The 25,047-nt window shown below is 43.2% G+C and overlaps 1 protein-coding gene across 1 annotated transcript in view; it reads right to left on the bottom strand.

Moving 5' to 3' along the window:
* LOC8024520 overlaps positions 1-25,047 on the bottom strand; it is a 149,341-nt gene that overhangs the window by 68,227 nt on the left and 56,067 nt on the right. The window contains exon 3 of the mRNA XM_029972367.3: positions 8,530-8,949. Within this exon, the coding sequence (XP_029828227.2) occupies positions 8,530-8,949 (420 nt within the window). The remainder of the gene's footprint in view (positions 1-8,529; positions 8,950-25,047) is intronic.

Below are 25,047 nucleotides of genomic sequence, written 5' to 3'. Positions count from 1 at the left end.
CGGGCCCGGCTCCAGGCAAACGAGAAACTCACAGAGATTTGAAGACGTTTGAAGCGGCAACAGGCCAACCAGGGACGCCATATTTTCATGTGATACCCTGTGCCGGTGATGATGACAACTAAATACTTGCTTCTGGTTTGAAATTGGTGTTTTTTTTTTGTAAGTAAACCGTTTAAAAACATGTGTTCGTATTCTCAACGCCATTTAAAAGTATAAAAACACGTTTATCACGTGTAACTGTGTGTATAAATAGTGCAAAAAAAAGTAACGTTGATGGTGGCAAGTCGAAGCAATTCGGTTGCTGCGTGTGAAAGCGGGCGGCTCGTGTTGCTGGTGCTGCGACGTCAAGTTGCTGGGAAAAATTGCCCCGTCTGAAGCGGGCTTAGGGCAGTGCTCGTGTCCAATCCATGAGTCGCATTTGACTGTCGTCACTCTGAGTACTGTCCCCACAACTAGGTCAACAAGCTCTGAGAATGAGGGACTGGAAGAAATCGTGTTGTATCCTTGAAATACTTCTATATAGTTTGCGAAAATCCCAGAAGAACCGCGCACGAAGCGCGCAGTGAATTATGGGATCTTCCTGTACTGCCGTCTTTGTTAACGCAGGATCTAGTACGTGACACTGAAACGAGTGAGTGAGAGAGAGAGAGAAGATAGCGCAGCTGCTCGACTGCCCGCGTCAACTCGCCTGCGTATTTTACGTAAACTACAAAGTACTATAACCGGGTCTGTACAGGCGGTTCCCGACATTCCTTTCGCCCTTCGGACGACGCTTCACACTTTAAAACAAGGTCTATTGTACCATAACAAAGAAGTCTTTAGCTTATTCGCTTAGCCTGTGAATATACTCGCGTCACACTTGCTTCGGTATACTCGCGTGAAGGGCATAAAATACGAACCCGAAGTTTTTGTTAAGAATGCGTCAGAAGCTCCTCCCAAACCTCTCATATCCGCTAGCAAATCTTGCGCAAATAGTCGGCTACCGACGCGCACGTCGCAATGACGTCACCTAACTCGTGCGTGTCTACTGCCTCTGATTGCTCCACGTGCAGCGACTCGATACCGTGGCTGGTATACGTGGCGGTGTGCTAACTTGGGGCATTCAACTCGTATCTGACCATATAGTTGTAGCATTTTACTCGATGTTTAGACGAAACGTCTCTTTAGAAACATGCGCGCGTTTGTCCGCACGATAGTCACCGGCAGTTCAAGAAACGCAGGGAGTGACTTAACACATTCACGCTTCTTGCTTCGCGATTGGTTATTCGACGGACGTATTCAGCAGTTTCATACGCCGCAAAAGAGATTCGTCACACTCCCCGGGTTTCCCGAACTGCCAGTGCGCACTGGGCGTGCTCAGAAGCCCGCTGTGAGAGACTTATGAGGCGCACGGGTACGTGCACCGTTGGGGAAACAGCGCCACCGCTGCTGCATGACGTCAGAGGTGCATGTTGTTTACGGGGTAATCCAATAGTTCTTGTGACCTAGTTTAACAAACCGCGCTTGATGCACCCCGAAGGCTGCGTCTGCCTTGCCGCACGTTCTGTGAAAAGGTTGAGGCCGAACGTGCCCGACGGTTTTTAAGCGCTTGCGAATTCATTCCTCTCGAACCTAGTAGGAGACTATAATTAGGCCGTAGATATTCCAGATTCAGCAAAAAAGAAAACCGACAAAAAAAGCAAAAAACAAAACGAACACCGATAAACATCCGTTAAAGACAAAAATACAAAATCGAAAAAAAAGATAAAAAGAACGCTAATGCAATAACATCTGCTGGTCTTGAAAACACAAAACAAGTTAAAACCGAACCTCCCCCCCCCCCCAAAACACAAAACAAGTTAACCCCCCCCCCCCCCCCCCCCCAATTGATTTTTGGAAATTTGTGTTCCAGCTACAAGGCTGCGCTTTCATCGAAACTCTCTTCCTCCTAAACTTGAACTCATAATTTTTCACAACATATTTTCACCGATAATCACCGTTTTTAGCGTCCTTTCAAAAGCAAACCACCGAAATACACCAATCTTTGAAAGAAAACAAAAATACCAAAGAACATATGCCAATAATAATAATAATAATAAGAAAAGACATGGGATGATTTACGTCAGATCTATAAGTAGAATTGCCAGGTTAGATGCTTCGTGCTGGAGAGAAGCTCCGAGCGGCAGCTTAGGAAACCTAGGGTGCGGCGAGTGTGGAGCGTCTCATTATCGCTTCGCGGCCACTAGGATTGCGGCCTTAGCCAAGAAAAACGGCAAACATCCAATCACGAAGCAAGTAGCGTGAACATAAATGACAATGCCCCGCCTCTCGTTGGCTGCCTGCGATTAGAAGTGTTGTTCAGGTGCTTACTCAAAGACAAAACACGTGTTTTGGAATGATCGTTTATGATATAATGGAGAGCTTGATTTCTCGATTCAGGTGACAGGAAAGGACGCTTTTCTGTTTGAACACAAACTCGAAAGCCATCCTTCATCGGAGTCTACGTGCAGATCTGAACAATTAGCTTCTGTATTGCTTAACACTGTCAATCAAATGCGAAGGATAAAATGCCGGCCAAACTCTGGGTGATTTGAAGAGCGTGATTGAAATCAAAGCGCTTATTTGGTATCTGCGCGGATTATTTTAGATTGGAGTTTGGGAATGGCGCGACTTTTTGTAGACGGAGTTATAGGCACGTTAGTTTGTAATTTGATGCTGGTTTCCCAGAATGCCTTACCATTTGTTACGTTCCTCTTTAGACTGACGACAGAGTGTTGTACTTCGTATCTTTTTGCCGTGATCTGAAGCATTAATAAGACAGAGCGATACTGTAGAAAACTGGGGCTGCAGAGTGAACTATTCATTCGCGAACCACCACCGATTTTTTCTAGAGGGCATAATCTATCTCTGTAGCACCTTCCTGTAAAATCAAACAAATGAACAAAACTGAAAAGCAGGTTCTGTTTTCGCCCTTTGTCCGATATACGTGACGCCCCCAGCGGAAGCAGACGTACGTGACCCTCGCTTGAAAAGGGCTCCTGACCTTCGTTGCTATTCTGCTGAGGCAAATGCATTTGTGTGTCTACGCTTTAATTTTCGAGATAAATTTTGTGTTAACGTGAAAAAGCTTTTTCGAAAACACGCCGCTGATTGTCCTGGATAGAATCTTTCTACATTATTTTTGGTGTTCGGAGTTTTATTTTTCTTCTCCTTTTGAAACGGTTATTTCTTTACGCTGAAACTCGACCTTTCCAAGGGCTTCAGGTACGAAACTACGCCGTCACAGGTGGTGCGTGACTTCGAAACTCCGAGTCACGGGGTTTACTTTACCCTGCATCACACCAGTCGTGAGACGTGTGTTTCAATAAATGGAATCCCAGATTATAGTGGTGCTAATAAAAATATAAATATTAGAAAAAAAAATCACACCACACGAGAGCTCTGTTTGTTGCATGGGCGTTTGACAGACGTTCACCTGCTGACGAATCGGAACCAGTGAGCAACGCAAAACGCCACGCCTGCTTTGCTTAATCTGGCAAATCAGACCGTGTTTTTTGGTATAAACATATGTTTTGGCATCGTCATCCCCTGAGCTGCCTCCGTAAGCTGCGGTGATTGGCTCTCCGAGTGTTGTGCGGGAAACTAGACGCATGGTTTTTTTAGAGTGTATACATCAAAATTGTTGCCGATAGAAATCAGGTTTCATTAATAAACCCATAAAATATTGGGCTCTACAAACAAAGTTTTAAATTTGTTTGTTTAACTTGACCGGGGAAGTCTTGCTCTGAAAATTATATATTAAAAAATAATAAAAAAAATCCTAAAAGAAGTGAGAGAAGCAAATTTTACACATTTATTCCCCAGGATTTAGACTTGCCATTTCTATTTCCACCACACCGTTAATAAAAAAGTAGATTGTTAAAAAATAAAAAAAATAATAAAAGGCAATATGCTTGGTTGGCGTGGTCTCTTGAAACCAAGAATGTATCAAAAACCAAACAACCGATCAAATTCCCAGAATTAATCAAGGGGTGCTTTTAGATACACCACCCCTATGACGCGTGCCTTTTTTTAGCCTTGAGCTGTCAAGCTCCAGAGTCCCATTCATGCTCCAGACATCGTTACCTTAACACACACGATCGATCGCTGAGCTAAGAGGCAGTGCGCAGATTTAAGACGCGGCAAATCGATCACGATTGTCCCCTGAGGGGACAACAAATCGATACCCTTGCTCCACCCCGAGATTACTTCTTCGAGAGACAGCGATCTCTATATGTATATCTTTGTTGTAGCGTTATCCGAGAATCAATCGATAAAATAATCTCGAGTCTCATGCGTTTCCTAGTAGAAACGGTCCCTGGACCATTGAACGACGCAGCCATTTTGTTAGCTAATTTGAATATTCTGCACGCCGTTCGTGCCTTGGGAGCTGGGCGGTGGGATTTCGTAAAATGTCAAGCGCCTGGGTGATTAAGTTTGGAACGGATGAGAAGGTTATTTATTTACTGTCGTGTGCGGGCCTATAAAGTTATCTAAATAAAGTTAATGAGTGTTCTACGAAAAAGGTATCACAAGCGCGGACAAGGTCGATTGCGAACAAACCAGGGGGCCAGGTGTCGATCACTTTTCGAGTTTCCTAAGTTGACAGTAATTTTAACGTCGTCGTATTCATTTCCTAAGAGAAAATCGTCCCGCTCACATCCCAGAACCCAAGGGACTACGGCGCGAGCTTGCCTCACCAAGCTGTCGCAAAGCCATGGACACAACCACGCAACTACCTCAAGGGATCACGACGACCCCCCCCCCCCCCCAACCCCCTCCCTCCTTTGCGTACCTCTAGCAGCGCCCCATATATACGCACAAAGTCTGCTTATTTTCCCCCGTAACGCCATCACACTAAGGGATCGATAACGGGCGGCGCGGCCGTTGATTGGCTCCCTCTCTCACACTTGTTCTCATATTCGCGGGACTTTGACGGCGCGTCCAATACCCAGCGGTGTCCGGACATGTAGTGCTACGTCAAGTGCCGTGGAAAAGGACCATTAGCTGTGTGAGGCGTTGTGAAAATATTAAAAAAATAAAGTTTGCTCAATCGGTACCGCCAGTGTAGGCACACCCGATTTAAAGCCAATTCGATGTAAACGAATACAATCCAAGGATCGAGTGGTAATTTTCCCAAAAAAGCCAATTGGGAACTGAAGCAAGAAAAAAAACTAGGCCTTGCCAAAGGGACGACCCAGGAAGAACCGGCTGGGAAAAACACCCCGACACCCCAATTTCCACACGCCCCCTCCCAGGGGCCATGAGCATCTTGCATAGTGGGCTCGACGAGACCGTATGCGACCATGAACCAAGTGGGCCCGCAGCAGTGATCTCTGATATCCCACGATTCTGCACCGGAAAAGTGGGCCATTTCCTCCCCCCGCCCCCCTCGTGGGGACACTACTCCTTATGTCAGCCTTCCCCTTGACGAGGCCGCCTCGACCATCGGCTAACCACTCCGAACCAGGGGATTCCTTTCTCCAGTGGGAAGGGCTAGGGATGGAAAGTCCCTCTATATTCCCCCCTCTCAGAGCTAGGGCTCCTCCCCCAGGCCCGGGGGGGGGGGGGGGGGGGGTCGGATAAAAAACAAAACAGCGCAAATGCCTTCTACAATGATCGAAGTGGCATTTGATTTTTTGTATCAAGTTTTGTAGCAGACGAAATGTAGGTTTGGAGCAGCCATTGACCCTTTTGGAGCGTATCCCAAGAGAAGCTAGCACATTACTTCAAAATTAGACGATGATTGCATCACTAAATTTATAAATATTTTATAATTGAGAGTATACATTTGCTATTAAAGGATAATATTTATTACCTTTTGCAATTATAGTTAAAGGCTGGTTCACAGCCTTTAAGGTTGGTAGCGTTCGAATGCAACCAAAACGACCTTCACCGGGACAAGTGTCGCAGTACACAGCATGGAAAGCGATGCAAAGGGTAGCTTGACGAAGCAATCCATGAGTTACGGTTGCTTCGGTAATTTGGTCATTACGGTCGTTCCGGTTGCATGCGAACGCGACCATTGCAAATGTCCGAACGAGCCTTAAAGGGGGATTGGTCGCCGAGTGGGCTAGCGCACTCCAGTTCGGAGCACGTGGGGCGAAAGCACGCTCTGCAGAGCCCAGGGATCCTGGGCTCAATTCTTGCCCTTGCCCGTTTCGATCTGGATGAGCATCGTACCGGCGTGCGGTCGTATATCACTACTGCGTCGTGCACGTTAAAGACCCCAGGCTAGCGGTTGTGGGGCACTGGCTAAATTGCTCATCTACAGCTGAGGCACCAGACGCCCATTGAGGCTGCCTAACTTCCGGCTGTGTAAACGCACACACAACGTACAAAAGTTATAGTACATATAAATAATCATAAAAAGTACATGACACACAACTCTATTTTCAGAAAGAAACCTCCAAGCCAAGTAAACTCCCTTCATAATTGCGATCAAAAGAAAAATAGTGTAAAATGAATCAGAGTGAGGAATTTCTGTCGACATTAAGCTTTTCTTCCACTCATCCTTTCACACTCATAGCTATAGTAGCCTGTCAATGTTTCAATGTTATTTATGAAAAAAATACATAAAAACTAACATATTTCGCGTCCCTCAATGAAAAGTGCGTTCCACCAAGTTTTATAAGCCTACCAAACTATCTAATATCCCCCTTCGCCCCAATTCCCAATATTACGTGGAGTTGGAATTAAGGTTAAAAAGTGACACCCTTTGTCGTGCAAAAGTTACCCTACTGAGAGAACAAATATACAACATGTGCACCCATACGACCCATATCCCATTAAACCATATGAAAGGACCATACGATATACGCATTTTTCTGAACGGAGAACGCACAGCTCATTTCCACGTTTGGCCATGGTACCATAGTTTGTCACATGCGGCATGAATGCCATTGTTATCTTCTTTTCGTCATCAATAATTTTCTGATTAAAGTTATATTATATTAAATCGATATGGCATACAAAACCAACAATATTATGTTTGTTTTATGTGTGTAATACCTGTATAAGATAAATTAAATTATCTGGAGCAACCTAAAATTGTAGCGTCCGTGGATAAAACCACTTAATTTTCACAGTTTTAATCATAAGGATCTTTCCCGTGGTATTATGGGATATGGATAATAGAGATACATATGGTTTCCTTCCGCGGGGTAGTGGCATTGTAGCCAGAACTGAGTCAGGGTCCGGTGCCCTTTCTATCGAGTGGTGCGCTGGAACTACCCCGACGGCTTATTGAAATATACGTCAGTTTCTTTTTGTTCCCTTTTTCTTTCCCTTTACTGATTTTTAAAATCAGTGGTCAACCTACAATCAAGACCGAAGGAGGTCGACCTTTAATTGTGCCTAGCATAATTTCTGAGCCATTACTGCGCCAACCCATGGGTGCTTCCCACGCATTCCACTTCTGCTAGCACACCGATGCAAAGCGGTGAAGCTCGACTCAAGCGCGCAGACATTGACTATTGACGTTACTAGTATAAGACGAGAGTTACGTATGTCAGCTATGTCCCCCTTTTCCTTGTATATTAAACTAATTCTGCTTAGCCTCAACTGTTCCGGGGCAGTTATCTTCATGATACTGCTACTCATTGCTTTCCTTAACGCTTCCTTAGAATCGGAGTTGCGACGAGAGAACACATTGGCGCCATCTATCATCGGGTAGTCGAGGAACACTTGGCAGTTTCGTACATTTCCTGTCTTTTTCACGCATCGCTCTTTATCTTTTTTTTTTGGCTCAAAAACTTTTGACAATGTTATAAATGATCATTTCTCATAGATAATACGTACATTTGATCTCGCAATACTGCCAAAACCTTCGCTCCAGTCGAAATGTAGTTCCAGAGTCACCTCGTAGATGGCGCCAGTGTGCCGGTGCGTTTAGGGTGCCTACATGTCTGTCTGTCTCAGGGTGAAGACATCCATTGTTGCCCTGAATGTGCCAGTGCGTGACGCTCTCGCGCACTCGGTGCGTGACTTGGGCGGTAAAATGGCGCGTATGCATTAGCCACAGCTAGGCGCTCGAGCTGAGTGACACCGGATTGCGCGCACTTCAAGATGCATGAAAAAACGAATGGGCGGAAAAATGGCTGAGATGTCACCACTCAAGCAAAAGCGCGCGTGTGTATGAAGGCACTCTAGGTGCGTTCTCTCATAGCAGAGATCGCAACAACAGCGAACGCAAGAGCGTGGTCGGGGCTTAAGTGTTCGACCGTAGCCTACGTTACTATTCAATCAAGCTAATGCAGCAGCGCCAAAGATTTCCTCGTCATGGCGCTTACTGTCTTTGTGCTTTTGCTATCGCCGACTAATTACCAATCACTCATAGTGATTGGCTAAGCCGGTGAGCACAAACCCGCACGGAAAACATCTGCCGTGACGTTGTACTTTTGGCGCCGCTAGGTTGGCTCCATTGGTTCGTAGTTTCGGCTGTGATTGGACTTAAAAGCGAAACGGGCAGCACCATCGAAACCCCAATGGCTGCCTGCCTGGTACACTCACTTTTCAGAGCCACCGAGCTGTCCTCCCTCTTCTTCACCGTCTTCTTCTGTCCCGTCTTGCTGTCCTCGCTGAAGATGCTCCGCAGTTCCCCGAGGACCTTTTCGTCCGAGCCGCTGCTTCGCTTCATGATGTTGTACTTCTTGGCCGACTGCGCAGACCCCTTGGACTCTGTCTTCTGCGTCGCGTTCCTGTGCTGCTTCTGGTGCTGCTGGACGGCCCTGAAGACGGACTTTTTGTCCGGAGACTCCAGCATCTTCTTTCTGGAGGGCTTCAGCGACGCCGACTTCTTGCGCAGCGTGCTGTCCTTGAAGCGCCGCGTGGACCTTTTGCGCTTCTCGTCCTTCGAGTCCTGGTACCGGAGTCGCCGCTTCAGGACCGGCATACGCTTGCGGACGCCGTACACCGGGGATGAGTCTACGTCTGAAGAAGGACGAGAGAAGGACACTGGTTCAGGGGCGAATTTATGGGTCAAGCTTGTCAGGCTTGTTTGGAGGGAAAAAAAAGGGGGGGGGGGGAGGGTTGTAGAGAGAAAGACACGACGTCACGAACGGATGTGACATCACGGGCGAAGCGTTTCCCAGTTTCATTATGTTGACCTAAAATGAACCAATTAGCTCAGCTTCAAGCCGTCATACGTTGTCCACACATTTACCATTTCACCAAAAGCTACATTTCCTAAAAAAAGAATAAGCTGATGTCTCTTGTTTTTTTTTCACACAAAGATGCCCTTAAAGGTGCCATTGGGTGGTTTCTGAGATCGCCTAATTATGTTGATAACTCACTCTGCGGGCTCTAAGCGTCCTAGAAATTCATAAATCAAAACGATGCGCTGCCGATTTCCCTATCAAAAAAGCAATCAAAGATCGATCGCACCGAGGTCATCTCCGCCGATAGGAGGAGCATTGGGCCGGCAGACAGGATGGCATGCGAGCAATAGAAACGCGACATTTTGTTCAGATTGCAAACGCTGTTAATACAAAATATGTACGCGTTTGAAGACGATAAAAGCAAATAAGAGCAGCCGAAAAATGTTAATTTTTCGTGGACAGCTAGGGTACATAATACTGCAATAATTGCGCCAGTACGATTCGTTTATTCAAAGTATCGCCGCACGGAATCGGTAACAGAACTATCAAAAGAAGCGGGGCTGCCAACCTTGGGTCAGCGGAGAAAATTGGGAAAGTTAAACTTTTTCTATTACTCTACATTGGGCGTCATAACATCAGTTCGAGTGACAATAGACAGCTTCCTGGTAGAAGGTCACCGAAAGTTAATAACTAGATTGGAGTCAAGCCGTATTTCTGAAATCTCGATGTTTTTAAGTATTCTCTCCTCGTAAAAACAATTGAGGAGTGGAACAGTTTGGATGGCGACCTCTTTGTTGGGTTTGACAATACCGACAAGTTTTAAAGTGTATTATTTGATTTTTAGGTGGAAGCATACTAGTATTCTTTGGTAATGATGACTTTCGGTGGTGTTGTTCAACCGAAATTGTACTCAAATGATTGTATTGTGGTGATTGTTCTTGATCTTCGGTTCTTCAATTCTGTTTTTTTTATTGCTGCACACTCCTGCAACGGCCCGAAAGGGCTATCGGTATTGTAAATAAATAATAAATAAATAAATATATAAAAACAGCGGACTATGTTTTTTTTTCTGTCTTTTTTTTTCGGTAGCGAAAGTGTCCGGTCGTCAGCTCTCGAGCGCGCGCTCGCTGGGTTGAGTCGTTGTCCGGCCTGTATTTATGTGCAACGAGCCACGCGCATTCGAAATATCACTCAGCGGTTCCACCGGTCAGAGGCGCGAGGATTCTTTGCTTGCTATTGGCTCTTAGTGGTCCTGGTTTGGGAGCATGCTCCTCTCGTCGCCGCAGATAACATCGGTATGTTGCGATCCTAGATTGCTTTTTTAATAGGGAAATCGGCCGAGTATCGCCAGGATTTATGGATTTCTAGGATGCTTAAAGCCGGCAGAGCGAGTTATCGCCATATTTAGGCAATCTTAAAATCCTCGTGGCGTCGATCGATTTGGCAGACAAAGAGACCCAGTTCTTGCGATCAGTGGCGTGGCTTGGGATTGGTTGAATGGCGCGATGATGCAGAGTATTTATACCTTTGATTTTCTGACGATTAAACCAGTTGAAGTTAGCGCATTGTGTTGTCTCGTTCCTACCCTTCGTCCCTGTCGTGAAGCGCTATTATGTTCTCCAAGTTTCAGTACCAACTCGCCCAAGAATCCGCGTTACTCAACTTCATTTCTAGTACATCGGGCCCTTTTATATGTTCTTCATTGGATCCTTGCGTCATCGCTTCGCTCATCACCAATGCCACCTGCCAGGCTCGCACGTTATCGTTCTGCGTCCGCTGCAGACACTTGCCGGCAGAAGTAAAACAGCTTTTTGGAAACTTCGAGCCGTCAGCAGGACACGGCACAAGAATACTGAAGATCCTACGATCGGAATGGCAGCGACAAGCACGTCTGTACACAAGCCTATTGTGTGCAGTTCTTCGAGACACCAGCAAGCCCCTGCAGGACAGCAGACGTATCAGGGATTTCTTTGGCATCGTGGATAGGACCACAGAGTTCCTCTGGCAGCAATCATTGCATCGTCTACGTGCCACCCTACCCAAGCGACGGCCAGTGGCCAAGTGTGACTTCAGATCAGTGAGTGACGTGCAGCTTCCAGAAAATGTACGACGAGTTCTTGCTCTAGGACCAAAGTTTGCGGTTGAGCCGAACATGAACGCTCCGGAACTCTTGGGCCTGGTCCGCCAAGTCGCCAGGTGCGCACCAGACGGCGAAGTTGAACGTTGTATCTCGGAGGGAGTGGACGTGTTGTCTAGGAACAATAACAAACCCGCGAAGCCCCATATTCCGGTTAAGCGTGTGGTGTCGCTATTGAAAGAGCGTCGATTGTCTATCATTCCCGCCGACAAGGAAGGAGGGTTTGTGGTCTTAACAGAAGCCGAATTCGGGAGTAAGGCCCTTGAGGCTATTTCGTCAGTGTTCAAGCAGCGTCAAAAGGTGTCTTTAACTAAGCTAAAGGCGGAGGGGAAAAATTGTGCCAGAGGTTAAAATTAGACAGGCTGTCACAGAGTATTGACGTAACCAAAAGCGAGTGCCTACAGATGATGTTCAGCGCTAAGACGCACAAAGTTGATTGTCCGTTAAGAGTGATAGTTTCGGAGAGAGGCACATGGCAGAAATCGATAGCACTCTTTCTGCAAGATAAACTGGGAGCCATCTGTATTGACAACCCTTTTTTAGTCAAAAGCTCGGATGAAGTCGTAGATTTTTTAAAGACAAACGCGGACAAAGGCTTTCTAGCCTGCTCACTTGACATAAAAGATTTATACTATTCCCTACCGCACGACAAACTACTGACCTGCGTGCACTTTTAAAAGGCTTAGAAAAAGTGCCCTCGTCCCCCCCCCCCCCCCCTCCCCCCCCCCCCTTCCATCCCGAGGCAAAGAATAATCTACTCTGTGCACGTTTCATCCCCGATTTCCACGACCCCAAGGATGAAGGACATTTGTGTGAATGATAACGATAAAGATACAAAAATAAAACCTTGTGTCAAGAAAAAAAAATTGTTTTTAAAAGAAAAAAAGTGTACAAACAAGCACAACGCATTCACGGACCGCGAGGTTGTGGAACACCCAGTCCTCACGAATGTTCTCGCGGAGGGCTTCTCGCTACCTATAGCTTCACGGCTGGCGTGAACACGGAACACGCGGACCTATCCAGAAGCAACAAATCCCAGGTAGAGAGGAGCGCTACGGACGGAGAGGGGGAATGAATGCGGGTAAAAGCACGGAGGAAGACCGAAAAGTCCTCGCGTCTTTGAATGGACGAATGGGCAGCGAGTGCCATCTCGCGGAATGAAAAACAAAAAAAAAGAAATAAAGCACCAACACTTTGACTCTTTTATTTCGCTCTAGCTAAGGAACGGATAAACTTACATCGAAATTGTTTTGTATGAATTGATTCAATAATAAATCTTTTTAACATTATATATCAATCGATTCAATAAAAAGTGTACTTTTTTTTTTGTGAACTTTGTGAAAAGTCTTCGAACGCAAAGTGCAAAAAAAGAAAAAAAAAGCTGATTGTGAATAACCTTAGATTTTTTTTAAATATACATAAAATATTGATTACAGGTCTGTTTCGGTAATCTCCCAATAAAGTGTGAATGTCCTTAGAGAAAAAAATATAGAGAAATATCTGCAGAGAGGTTATCACGTGAGAATGTTTTAAAAAACTGCATGGTGCGCTCCCTCTTAAATCCGCCCCTTAATTGGTTCAGGGTTCGATGCAGAGACATTAACGGAATGCTTTCGTTACACCAAAAACAAGAAGACGATGGTTATTTTTCATCTATATGTGGCAGTTCGAAATTTGTTGATAAAGCAGGAACAACTAAAGTTGTTGAAGGTATGTGCATGCTGCGAGACGTTGACTTTAATTAAGATCGCACCTTATGCTTTTAGTGTAGAGGGAAAACTGAACGAACGAAGAACACGTACTGTGTGTCTAGGCGATTGTATCGGCTAGAGACGCCGCAACGAGGGAAAATCTTCCAAATGAGTTCTTCCGCTAATTTTATCGCAAAGAGATTTTTTTCTTCTTGAAAACTTTCGTTTTACCGAACGTCGAATAATTCGAAGATAATAAAATAAATAGTAACCAATAACGTTTTCAAAACTAAACTAGTTTTTTCTTGTTTTTGGTTAAGATTCAACATTAGAAAGAAATGTTTATTCAAAAGTTGTTGATTCGTAAATTCACTGAAGAGCTATTAGCGTTCGCCCGTTCAAGTTGCAGGACAAAACGACGATTACACAAGTAAAAATCCTCCCCAAATTTGCTTATTACGTTTAAATGAGATAACGCCAAGGTTTTCGAATTCGGAATATGGCCCTAACCGCTAGCGCTACATTTGGGTGAACTGAACGTTCGTTGATGCATAATCTATTTTAGCAGTGATAAAAGACATGCTTTTCTGTTTTTCGTGCACCCGGTATAGTTCGTACGGTCTGCCTAATACATGTAATACATATTTTGATTAAAACATATTATATAACCTTGTGATAAAAACAAACAAACAAACAAAAAACTTGCATGAATTGGCAAGCTAGTAATGATTGCTCACTGGAAATTAAAAATAAAATAAAAAAACCTACTTTGTTCGAGCATGTCTTCAAACATTTTCCAAGATTACAAATACTTCGACGTTTTTTGTTTTATTTTAAATAAAATACAAATTGGAACGCACACGTAAAAATTTTTGCAATAAAGCACTCAAAACTATTAAACCCTCCGACGGAAATTATAATTTGCTAATTTCCAGTTTCCAGTTTAAGATATCCTCACGCCACGAAACATATGCATATTGAAAAATATCGATATTAAACCTTTCCTTTTTATTTTCAATCGTTATCGACAACACACAGTCTCTCAGCTGGAAACCACTTCAAACTTTCTATAATTATTACAGTATAATCATGTTTACTCGGACGAAACTTATTACCTGAGAATTATTTCATTAATATACTCAAGATGTATTGACGAATGGAACCATCTATCGACAAACGATGTAAACAGCGCCGAAGCGTCGGTCTTTGGAGATAACATTTCATCCGTCCGAGATCGTTTATGCATGCAACGCGTCTACCGCCGTGCTTTGGCCTCACGGCTGGCGGTATGTTTTGCATAAATTACATATATATAAAAAGGAAAATTTAATATTTTGAATTTTGGCAGGTTCGCTTCGACGGAGAAGTCACCCGAAGCGAACGTCTTTTTAAGTAGCAAGTTACTGGTTCCACACAACCACTTCAACTTTAAAATGATGCAGAGCGAGACATTTTTCACCGTCAGGGCCTCTTATTTTCTGTCCGCTTTTACAAGACGCCAAGATTCGTGAGCGTTAAAACTTTACGCTCCCTTTGCACCAAAGAAACCTTTGAGGGCACGCACACGCTTCGAGGAGCGCTTTCAGCATTAAAGGCAAAGCAAATACCGGGCATGTTTTTCTTTTTTCTTTTTAGCTTTTCTTAAGTTGCGGTTTTAGCGCACGAAGAGAACATACTTGGAACGAGAAGCTGGAATTCCAAAGTACGGTCGAACGCTATTCTTTTTTTTTTTGGCATATTTGTTCTCTTTCGTCACACGATACCTTTTTCGAATGAGGGGTTCGAGAATGCTATTAACGTTGACGCAATATTCCGCTGCGTTTATTATCGATGTCAAAATTATAAAAATTGCATTTATCATCAATGTCTCTATTAAAACGTGTTCTTCGTGCACTGCTGATGTCGCAACGACTCCAGCAATTGTATACCCTTGATGTATATTGCGTGGCATTTATAACTTTGCAATACTTTAACTTCATCACTCCATCAACTGGAACAAAATTGTCGCAATAGGGTAGACATAATCCAGGTACATTGTTGGGTATAGCAGACGTCTTGGGTGTCTCGAGTATTCTGCTTCTCCGACAAACTTCTATCGTTTACACAGAACATATATACATACATACATACATACATACATACATCTGTCTGTCTGTTTGTCTATATCTCTATCTATATCTCTCAATATCTATATCTCTCCATATCTATATCTCTCCGTATCTATATATCTCCATATCTATATATCTCCATATCTATATATCTCCCTATCTATATGTCTCCCTATCTATTTGTCTCCCTATCTATATGTCTCCATATCTGTATATTTCCATATCTATCTATCTATCTATCTATCTATCTATCTATCTATCTATCTATCTATCTATCTATCTATCTATCTATCTATCTATCTATCTATCTATCTATCTATCTATCTATCTATCTATCTATCTATCTATCTATCTATCTATCTATCTATCTATCTATCTAGCTCTATATCTATGTTTATATCTATATATCTTCATATCTCCATTCTATCTCCATATCAATCAATCAATCAATCAATCTTTATCTGTCTCTCTCTCTATGTATGTATGTATATATATATATATATATATACATATTCACACTGTTTAAACGACTTGCTCCCAAGTCGTTATTCTCCTCTATCTAATAAGGAAAAAACGATAATAAGTTTTGAACCTCGCGTGCCCTTTTTAATAGACGTGTGAAGCTTAGGGTTATTAAATTCACTCTTTAAAGCTTGACTTTTTAGAATTTGTTTAAAAAGCACGCAGAAAGACAGCCGGAGAGATTAATCTTTTACATAAGTCGGTCTTCGAATTATATGCACCAAACAAATAATTCAAAAATACCACTTAAAATTGGAGCTTGCATCGACTTCTCAGCTGACACTGCGAGAAAATTGTTTTTAATGAGATCGTACATGGTCGGAAAGCATTATCGAGGGCCGGTATATAGAGTTATCTACGCTCCCCTCGTTACGCAAGAACGATAAAGCGTATCAAGGTGTTAAAGAGGCTGCTTGCCTCGTAAAACAAAGGCTTTATAGCTTCATAAAGGGATAGACTCTGAAAGGGTCGTAAATTAATGTGACACCTCGCGAAATGGTCGACGATATAGCTCTTCCATCGCATGGTGTGACACAGGCTAGATGCAAACAAACAAAGCCTGGCAGACTACTGACATCTTCTGAAGACTGCTGACCTCTGCGAGTGTAAACACCTTCTAGCCCTAATGAGCTTTTTTTCTGGAAAAACTTTATAATCTGCGACGTTGCAGAGGCAAAACGAAAGCTACCAATACGCCCCATCCCATTCTTTCCCCTGAATTGTCAGTGCTCTCCTAACAAAAGAACACGTCAAAATGTTATGTAAACTTCGTGTCTTGTTGTTCAGGGCTAAACAGAAAGGCAACCTGCATCCGCTACGTGCCTACAAACAACATCCAGACTACTCGCTTCCCGTCCCCCCCCCCCCCCCCCCCTGCCCCGGTACTCGACGATGTTTGCTTTGAATATAACATGCATGTAGCGGTATCGGATATTTAAAAAAAAATAACATGCCTCAAAAGGCGTACGCAGGAAAACAAACAAACAAACAAACAAGCAAAGCAAAATTTTTCAATGAAAATATCATACTACAAAATAAAATACTAAAAAAGACCGAATGTTTCCACCGCATTGTGGCAATTTCGGCTGTCAAGAAAGCAAAATCTGTCCCAAAGAAACCAAACGCTGAGAGAGCGAATTTCCATCACGCGCTCACGTTATGCTGACTCGCTACTCTTCTCCTGGTCGCAGTTTCATCTTTCCAGCAGTAAATGTGGAATCGCGATCTTTTCCTCAGAAAACCGAATCGTCGCGACGGTGCGGTGTATCTATTGTTACCCCCTCTTTTGTATTGATAACCACGACGCTGAAAAAGGTGTCGCGGCCCGAACCCCTTGAACAAACGAAGGAACGCGGGCCATTGCCGACTTGAAAATATTTTATAGCTCCAAAGATTTTGTTTTACTGTTTTTGCGAAAATGAATCTACACGGCTGTCGTGTGTTAAGACTATGGTTTGCGTGGCCCTCAATGACGGGCGTCATTCCATATGTGAGTTTTCATTAAAAAGCAGGAGGACAAGTCAAAATCACTTTATCTGTATATAAAAAAAGTACAATGCAGAAAAGAGATCCAGTTCAGTCCATTTTTCACTACAGCGAAGACGTATAAAAGTATTATAAATACACTTACGGTGTAAGCATTGCTTTTCAGTTTGGTTTCTTGTGTCTATAATGCTGGTAGAAACTTGTCATCTCATTCTGAATTTTCTAGATGTGAAACTGAGATCGCCATGGCGCTAGATTGTGTTTGGTAATTATAAATTTCTTCCTACGCCATTAATGCAGTTAGAGGGACGAGTTCAAGTACTATAGATTTCGGTTTCTGTCTTACGGTTCCGAGCAATACGAAGCTCAGAATTGAAGGAGTGAGAGATGCCGAATAATCAAGAAACTCGGAGTGTTTATTATCTCACGTAAAATTGAAATGAGTCCCATAAGTTTTGCACAGAAAACGAATGAAGCGATTCAATAGTTATTACTATAAGAAAATTGACCATTACAAAATAGTTAACAGCTTTAAAGTTGCACTGCGCACTGAACGAGTTCAAACTAGGCTGATGCATGACTTATATCAAATCAAAAACTAGAGTGACGCACAGTATTGTTTCTTGAAATACAGAGCAAAACCAGACCCCACTGATCAAGTAGAATAAAATAATTAATGACGACACTGACTCAAAGAACTTCACAGTTTTTTTGTGTTTCTTCTATGTGTCTTTAAAATGTACTATGGAATTTAAAAATCTTTTGTAAATTATAGTTTCGGAAATAAGTATATAAGGTAAAAATTAAGATTCAGAATGGCCTTTAACAACACATGTTTGCGTCCCCTCTGTTAGGCAGAAAGCTATACAATTAAAACAGGTAACAAACTTTTTTTTTCATATAAGGGTTACGAAGGAGAATTTGTTAGATGTTTTCAGACAGCATCAGGACTAGCAGAAGAGGACTCCACAAAGCCTGGCAGAACTGTGCCTGTTCAGTCCTATTAAAATATATATTATCGAAGGACTCAAATGTTTTGTTTTCGTTTCTCGCCAGCCAAAAAGTTTATTATGTTTTACAGCCTTCCATTTGACTGCATCTTTAAGTACGACATTCCTAAAAAAAGAAAGATTTGTAAACAAACAAACAAAACACAGAATGATATAATCGATTTAGGGATCAATACGCCGATCATCTTAGAAAGAGTTCTTTCTATGGACGTGCTTTCAACTTAAAGTCGTAAAGACTCTAATAATTAGAATAATAAAAAAAAGATGCCGCTTAGTATGTTCTTTGAGACGGTGGCTTTACTAAAACCGTGCGTGCTTATATTTCGCAATATCTTTGAAGCCGATCTTTATTTGTCACGCATGAGTTCTCGATCGAAAACAACAACAACAAAGCAATACGTCAGGGAAAGCTGAGGCGGGCCCACAAATGTCATTGTCGCAATGCAGAACTTTTCATATGGGGAAAAGAAATCGCGGTGGCTTAGCTCGGCTATGCCAGGATATGCGTAGTGTGAGCTTATGCGCGCAAAATGAGAGGCGCTATCAAGCGGCTCCGGTGCAGCGTCAGACTTGGCTGCTGCGCAACGGAGGCGCACAGCTGGGAACGTGGCGGCGCCAGTGCGTCTGCCGCAACTGTGACGTCACTCCTCTGGAATGTGCAGACCGGCGAGGCGCGCGCGGTGGCGGCGGAGGGCGCGGCGGTGGCGTCTCCGGCGCGCCAGCTGTGCGCCATGTGACGTCACTGCTCCTCGCGCTTGCGCAGCACGGCTCTTTGGGAGCCACGCGAAACTGCATGCTCAACCTCGGCCAGTGTAGCTAACGCCACAAAAAGCGTGCTTTATCTGACGGAGACCATCTTTTGTGAGGGGAACCTCCAGCTTGAAAAAACGACAAACAATTTTTTTTTATGTTTGTTATATTGAGGATTGCTATCTTCCCAGAGCAAAACGCTCCAAATTCTGATAACGAAAGAACGAACTTATTAAGGAACGAAGTTTAGTCCGTAGTTTAACACTCGGCACGTGTTAACGGTGCACTCGCAGGTTCTAAACGTCAGAAGCTATGATATTAAATTCTGTCAAAATTCTGCCTTATACGGAGGGTTTCACGTTTTGGGTTTTTATTTTTTCGAAATTCGGCATACTTTTTTCGGTGTTTATTTTAAAATTCAAGTTTCGGTTTTTTCGGTGTATATTTATTCCCCGAAAAGCTTACCGTTTTTTTTTTCGGTGAATATGAAAGAAACACCATCGGACACCGGATCAGATTATCCTTGTAGCTGTGATAATTGTGATCACTGAAAGAATAACGACAATACATACGTGGTCTTCGCTACAACAACCGTCAGGACACACCTCAAGATCGCGTAATTCGCGGGCATATTCTTCAGCGCGCTCCTTTTTTCTTCACATTCTGGCGACATGACCGTCTGAGGTGATGACCGTACAAAAACCAGCGGAATGAAAAAAAAAAAAAATCCAGTGTATTTATCTTCTGAATTACAAAGAAGTTTAAAATAGGGTGTTCAGAAAGCTATTAGCAGCTTTCCTCGATGTCCTCTGAAGTGCATGACGTAAAAACAAAAAAACACCTTATACTAGCCCACTTCCGAACTTTTTTGGAGGGACCGGGAACTTGACATAGTAAGCCCGATCACAGAAACGACTCAGATGTCCCGCGAAAGCAAATCCAAGACCTTTCTTGTTGCACGTTGAACCTCTAAAGGCGGCAATCACGAAGACGTCACACAATGTCGAACCTTGCAAATCCCTCTCTCTCTCTCTTCCCCCCTCCTCACCCACCCACCTCGACGCGGCCCTAATAGAGTAAAAAATAAACTGACCTTTTTCGGTTGAAACCGAATTTTAGAAAACGAATTTGACATACTTTTTATAAGTAACGAGCTGGCTCACTTCACTCCCTCTTAATAGGGTACATGGAATTTCGACTGATTAAGTTACGCCAACCTTCGTTCGTGTCTCATCAAGGTGCCCTTTGAATGTAGGCCACTGATTTCACAGTGAGTCTACTCAAGTGATCAGTATATACTATAGGAACGGTATGGAAACACCTGGTATGCCGTGCGTTCCTTCGTATATCGCCATTAGGGAGCGTGTATTTCAACGAGGTATAACAACTCAATCAATAGAGGCCGCTTGCAATTTAAAGGAAAACTAAAACAATTTTGTATTTGAAAAAAAAAGAGGAAACCACTCAAGTCGTCTCTATTTGGCCTCCAGGATTACGACCATCAAGATTATATTTCAGGCTGATACACCAAGTAGCCATAATAACGCTTTCAAAATAGCATTGAAGGCCCTCCTTCCCGTTGCGTTCGGTGCGAGGAGATTAGGACGTTTAATGCACGAAAATCTCAACATTTCCGCGCTTCCCGCAAGTCTTACCCGAGCAGTCAAAAGCGCTGCGCTCATCCAGCGCGACGATGAGGCAGCCAAGCTCGTTTCCTCATTGGTTGGGGTAGGGGGTAAACAAAAGCAAGTAAACACATTCAACAAGTTAAAAAAAAACCAAAAAAAAAAACCATGCGTGATGCGCAGGGAGCAGTCGAATTTGCACGTCGCATACAAATACATGTGTCGGAACGGACCAGTTTCAGGAAGAAACTGAAATGCGACGACGTATTTCGAGCACAACCGCCTTCAATTTAGTGATTCTTTCATTCGGTTTTATTGGCGCGTACACCCGCATAAAGGGAATCTTCGGGAAAAGTTCGCTATTCGTTGTTTGAACGGACCTAATAAAAAAATAAAAAAGCTCACATTGGGATAGCATTGCTCGCGGTTAGTTTTTAGCAAACGTGGAATAGAAAGAAGTTCTAAACAAAAGAAGTCTCGGTGTGCAAACGTTTCATTGTGCGCAGAAACCAATCAAGTTGGGAAGGAAACGTCATATTTTTTTTCTGAACTTTTATTTTTTGATGTGACGAGAAATGTATTGCGTGGAGAGCCGAATCCGCTGCCAATATAGCGTGTTGGATCTTTGAAATTTGGCATATGAATTAAAACAAGAAGGTACACGTGGCTTCAGTCTTGTGTTTACCTTGTGCAATAAATTATATGTTAGCTACACTAGGAAATCGGCAAGGCGTAAAAATGTGTTATATCATAAATGCCAAAAAAACAAAAAAGCCTCACTTTCAATTGTCCATTGCGCTGCGAGAATTAAAAATGTTTGTGTGCGAGGTATCGTTATTATTTTAAGACTTGAGTTTAGTACGAATGAAACAGGGTCGAATGGACGATGACTTATATGAATTGAATAATGAATAAACCTCGGTATCATCACTTCTCTTGTATTTATGTACTGGGTCTGAATTCTCAATATTATTTGCGTTAAAGATTGAGCCGTGTGTTGGACTCAAGATAGTCTCCTTAATAGGAAGTTTTAGAATAACGTACACATTTTTAGCGAACACTAGCGCTAAATTTAGTGTTTGCGTTAGCGCACGCTGCGCGAGAGAGTTTTAGAATAGCGTTTTTTCGCCGCGACGCAAAAGCCCAATCATCTCGCTCTTGGAACGCCGCCAAGATGCAGTGACAATTTTCATTTCACACAACATATACTGTAACTTGAGGAAAAAAAACAAAAAAAAACAAGTTTTCTTCTGGTTCAGAGTAACATTTTAGATTTGCTTAAATATGAGAATGCGACGCAAGCAGTCGACTGGTCGTGTCCGCTTGCGTTGCCTCGGCAAGAGAAGTCTCGTGTACTGACCTTCGCTGAGAAATGTTCGCGCGTCGCAAGCATCCAGCTGCCGGTGTTCGTTGCCAAACCGAGTGCAATGTCGTCCCGTACTGAAAATCGCAGTTGTGAAGATGCGAAAACGTCAAGCTCACGACTCCGCCAAAGCGGCCGCAGACACGATGGGAGCCGTCAGTTTTTACCTGTGCTCGTCTTGGCTTTAGCCAACTTCTCATCACGAATCCTCCTCGGAGGAGCGCAAAGACCCTCTGCGTACGCACGCTATTTGCGAAAAAAAGCGCACGCTAAAATTGCGCACGCAAAGCGCGAAACCTGGTTAGCGTTCGGAGCATGCGCAGTGGTAACGACGCTATTCTTTGCGTACGTAAAGCTTTAGCGTGCGCTATTCTAAAACTCCCTAATGACTGTTGTGTAAGCTCTACGAATGCTCATGTAGTCAGGTACGAAATATGTGTTCACAAACACTATCAGTGATGGAAGCGGCATGCGACCTTTTGTAGCACGTCCTGTAGCAGGAAACGTTTTGGTTTGGAGCGGTCACCGACGCTTTTGAAGAGGATGACAACTGTGAGCACAATATTTGAAAATGAAAAAGTGATTGCATCGCTAAATAAGCTCATCTTTGATAATGCCTGAGGTTTGCTCGTTCATGCTGGAGCATATTACCTGTTACCTTTTGTAATAAAATATAATTTTATTTAAGCTTAACAAATTTGTTTAAAAAAAAAAAAAAAACTACAACAACAACAACAACAACCGTGAACGCTATGTTAATGCGGTTCGCGCAGGCTAGTTAAACGTCCAGGGGACTAACCGTCATGATAGGTCAAATCATTAACTAAAATATGTTTATCAACTTTCTTAAATACTGAAAATAAATGTATGGTTCTACTCAGAAATTTGTAGAGCACCATTGAAAACCACTAAATCAGCCAATAACAAAAATACTTCGAGCACGTGGGAAGCGCTGTAGTGAGCTGAAGTTAGTACTCGTAGGACAGGCACAAGGCTGGGGCTATGATAAGAAACAGAAAAACCACGCAGGCATATCATTGCACCGGTAGCCTTGCACCTGCTGGACGAGTGGTAGGTAACTTTGGCGCTCCACCGTGCTTCCCAACTCCTCCAAGTCTTTCTTATATAGACTGATTTAGTGGTTCTCGATGATGCTCTGCAAATTTCTGATTATGACCTTAAGTTTTTTTTTTTTTTTTCAAAAGTCAAAAACGTTAGGTAACATATCTTACTAATTAACCTATTGATCGCTGTTCATTCAATCATTGCCTCGCACTGCCCAAGGGCGTTACAGCAGGGGGGTTTACAAGGATGAAAAAAACACATCTTCATTCACTTGCCTTTCAGACAGCCGATTCCACGGTACAATCGTCGAACAAAAAAGGAATTCCCAAACATGCATGTCCTAGCGCGGTACTCTCTAATTTTATGCCCATGATCACTACGACTAGAGACATAATAGGGTTCTTTTCAGTAAGTCTTGTTACATATTTCCGTTTTGTTTTTAGATATTAAGAATAAATAAAAAGCTTAGTCGCAGTTTTTCCGGACGTACGGAAAGTGGTTCCCAGTTTAACCATTTTTTTTTTCATTTCAGTACAGCTTTCTTTCCTTTCGTACCGTCCGCGAACGAACCTAGCCGCCCAGTTTATCAATCAACGTTTTCTGGGCTGGGTCCCAGACAGCACATGCATACTCTAAAATGGGTCGAACATATGTTAAATAACCAGTTGTGTTTAGGTTAGGTTGTGAGCATTTTAACTTACGTTGAACGAAATTCATTGCCCTGCCAGCTTTTAGTACTACTTCTATGTGGGCATTCCACGAGCAGTCAGATGACAATATGACATCTAAATATTTGTACGTAAGCTCCTTATTATTTATAAAATACCGAGGTTCAACTTTTTTTCTTTTTAACAAAGATTAACACACTTTTTACGATTTAAATTTATTTACCACGTAGAGCACGAACTAGGAATACGATCAAGGTCAACTTGCAACTGGGCGGCATCATCTGAATTCTTAATCTTTCTATACGCTACACAATCATCTGCAAACAACCGAATGCACCGGATTTCTCGCCGTTCAGCACTACACATCGACGACGCTGGAGCAAGTGATTTTCGATCCATCTAAGCGCACGCGAGTCTAGGATTAACATTCTCAGTTTATTAAGGAGTAAGTGTGAAACGGTGTCGAACGCCTTTGGAATATCCAAGAATATACAATCTGTTTACAATTAACCCCTGTATTATGTCCTCCTTGCATCATAACTCACCGTCACAAACAGCATTAGTGCAACTTTCACGCAGTTTTATAAACAAATCTGTTCAGCTAAAAAAAAATTAAAAAAATTAAAGCCGTTTACAACTCTCTGTAACGCCGAATCAGAGCGCAGCTCTTGAGGAGGAGGAGGGAAGGGTACTGAGGGGAGGGTATACCCCTCCTCCGTCCTCCTCATACTGTCTGCTATTCCCCTGTCCGAGCGGCGTCGCCGTCACCTCATGAGGGTCATGTGACGTCACCGGGGTCAAGTGACCCCTCACAGTGACGTTATCAGAGACGTCACGTTTGACGTCATCGTCGCTGATGACGTCATCAGTGACGATGCCGATGCGGATGCCGATGATGTCATCAATGACGTCACTGATGACATCATCACTGGCGATGACGATGCGGATGCCGATGACGTCATCAGTGACATAACTGATGACGTCATCAGTGGCCATGACAATGATGATGACGATGCCCATCAGTGACGTCACGCGTCCCATTATGCACCGCGCGGTTACGCCGACGCCGACGGCGACGCCGCTCAATCCGGAAACGGGCGCCTAAGGGCTGCGCTCTAAAAGAAGAAAACGCTTTTGAAAAGGTACACAGAGCATTAGAAGGAAATGAAATGATATTTTTATTTCCACAAATTTACTTTGGCGGGCCTCCAGACAAAAAGCTACCATATGATAACTTGACTGGGTTTGGGACTTGAACACGGAGAAAGAAAGGACAGGAGAGGACAAACAGCTGTTTGTCCTCTCCTGTTTTCTCTATTTTCGTGTTCAAGTATTATTATAAAGTTCAAGCTGATATTTTTACAACTATGTAGCAGTACACAGAGCCTTTTTTTTAGACATAAGGTATAGTCCCAGTATGTTTCATTCACAGAGGACATTAAAAATGGTTGGAAAACAAATCCTGGCGCAACACTTCAGCTGTGATAAAGCATCTCTTCCCCTCCCT

This window comes from Ixodes scapularis, unplaced genomic scaffold (assembly GCF_016920785.2).
Source record: "Ixodes scapularis isolate PalLabHiFi unplaced genomic scaffold, ASM1692078v2 PGA_scaffold5__190_contigs__length_132052651, whole genome shotgun sequence".
Classification (NCBI taxonomy): Eukaryota; Metazoa; Arthropoda; class Arachnida; order Ixodida; family Ixodidae; genus Ixodes; species Ixodes scapularis.
Note: the sequence above shows the minus strand (reverse complement) of the source record. Positions and strands in the feature narration are given on the sequence as shown.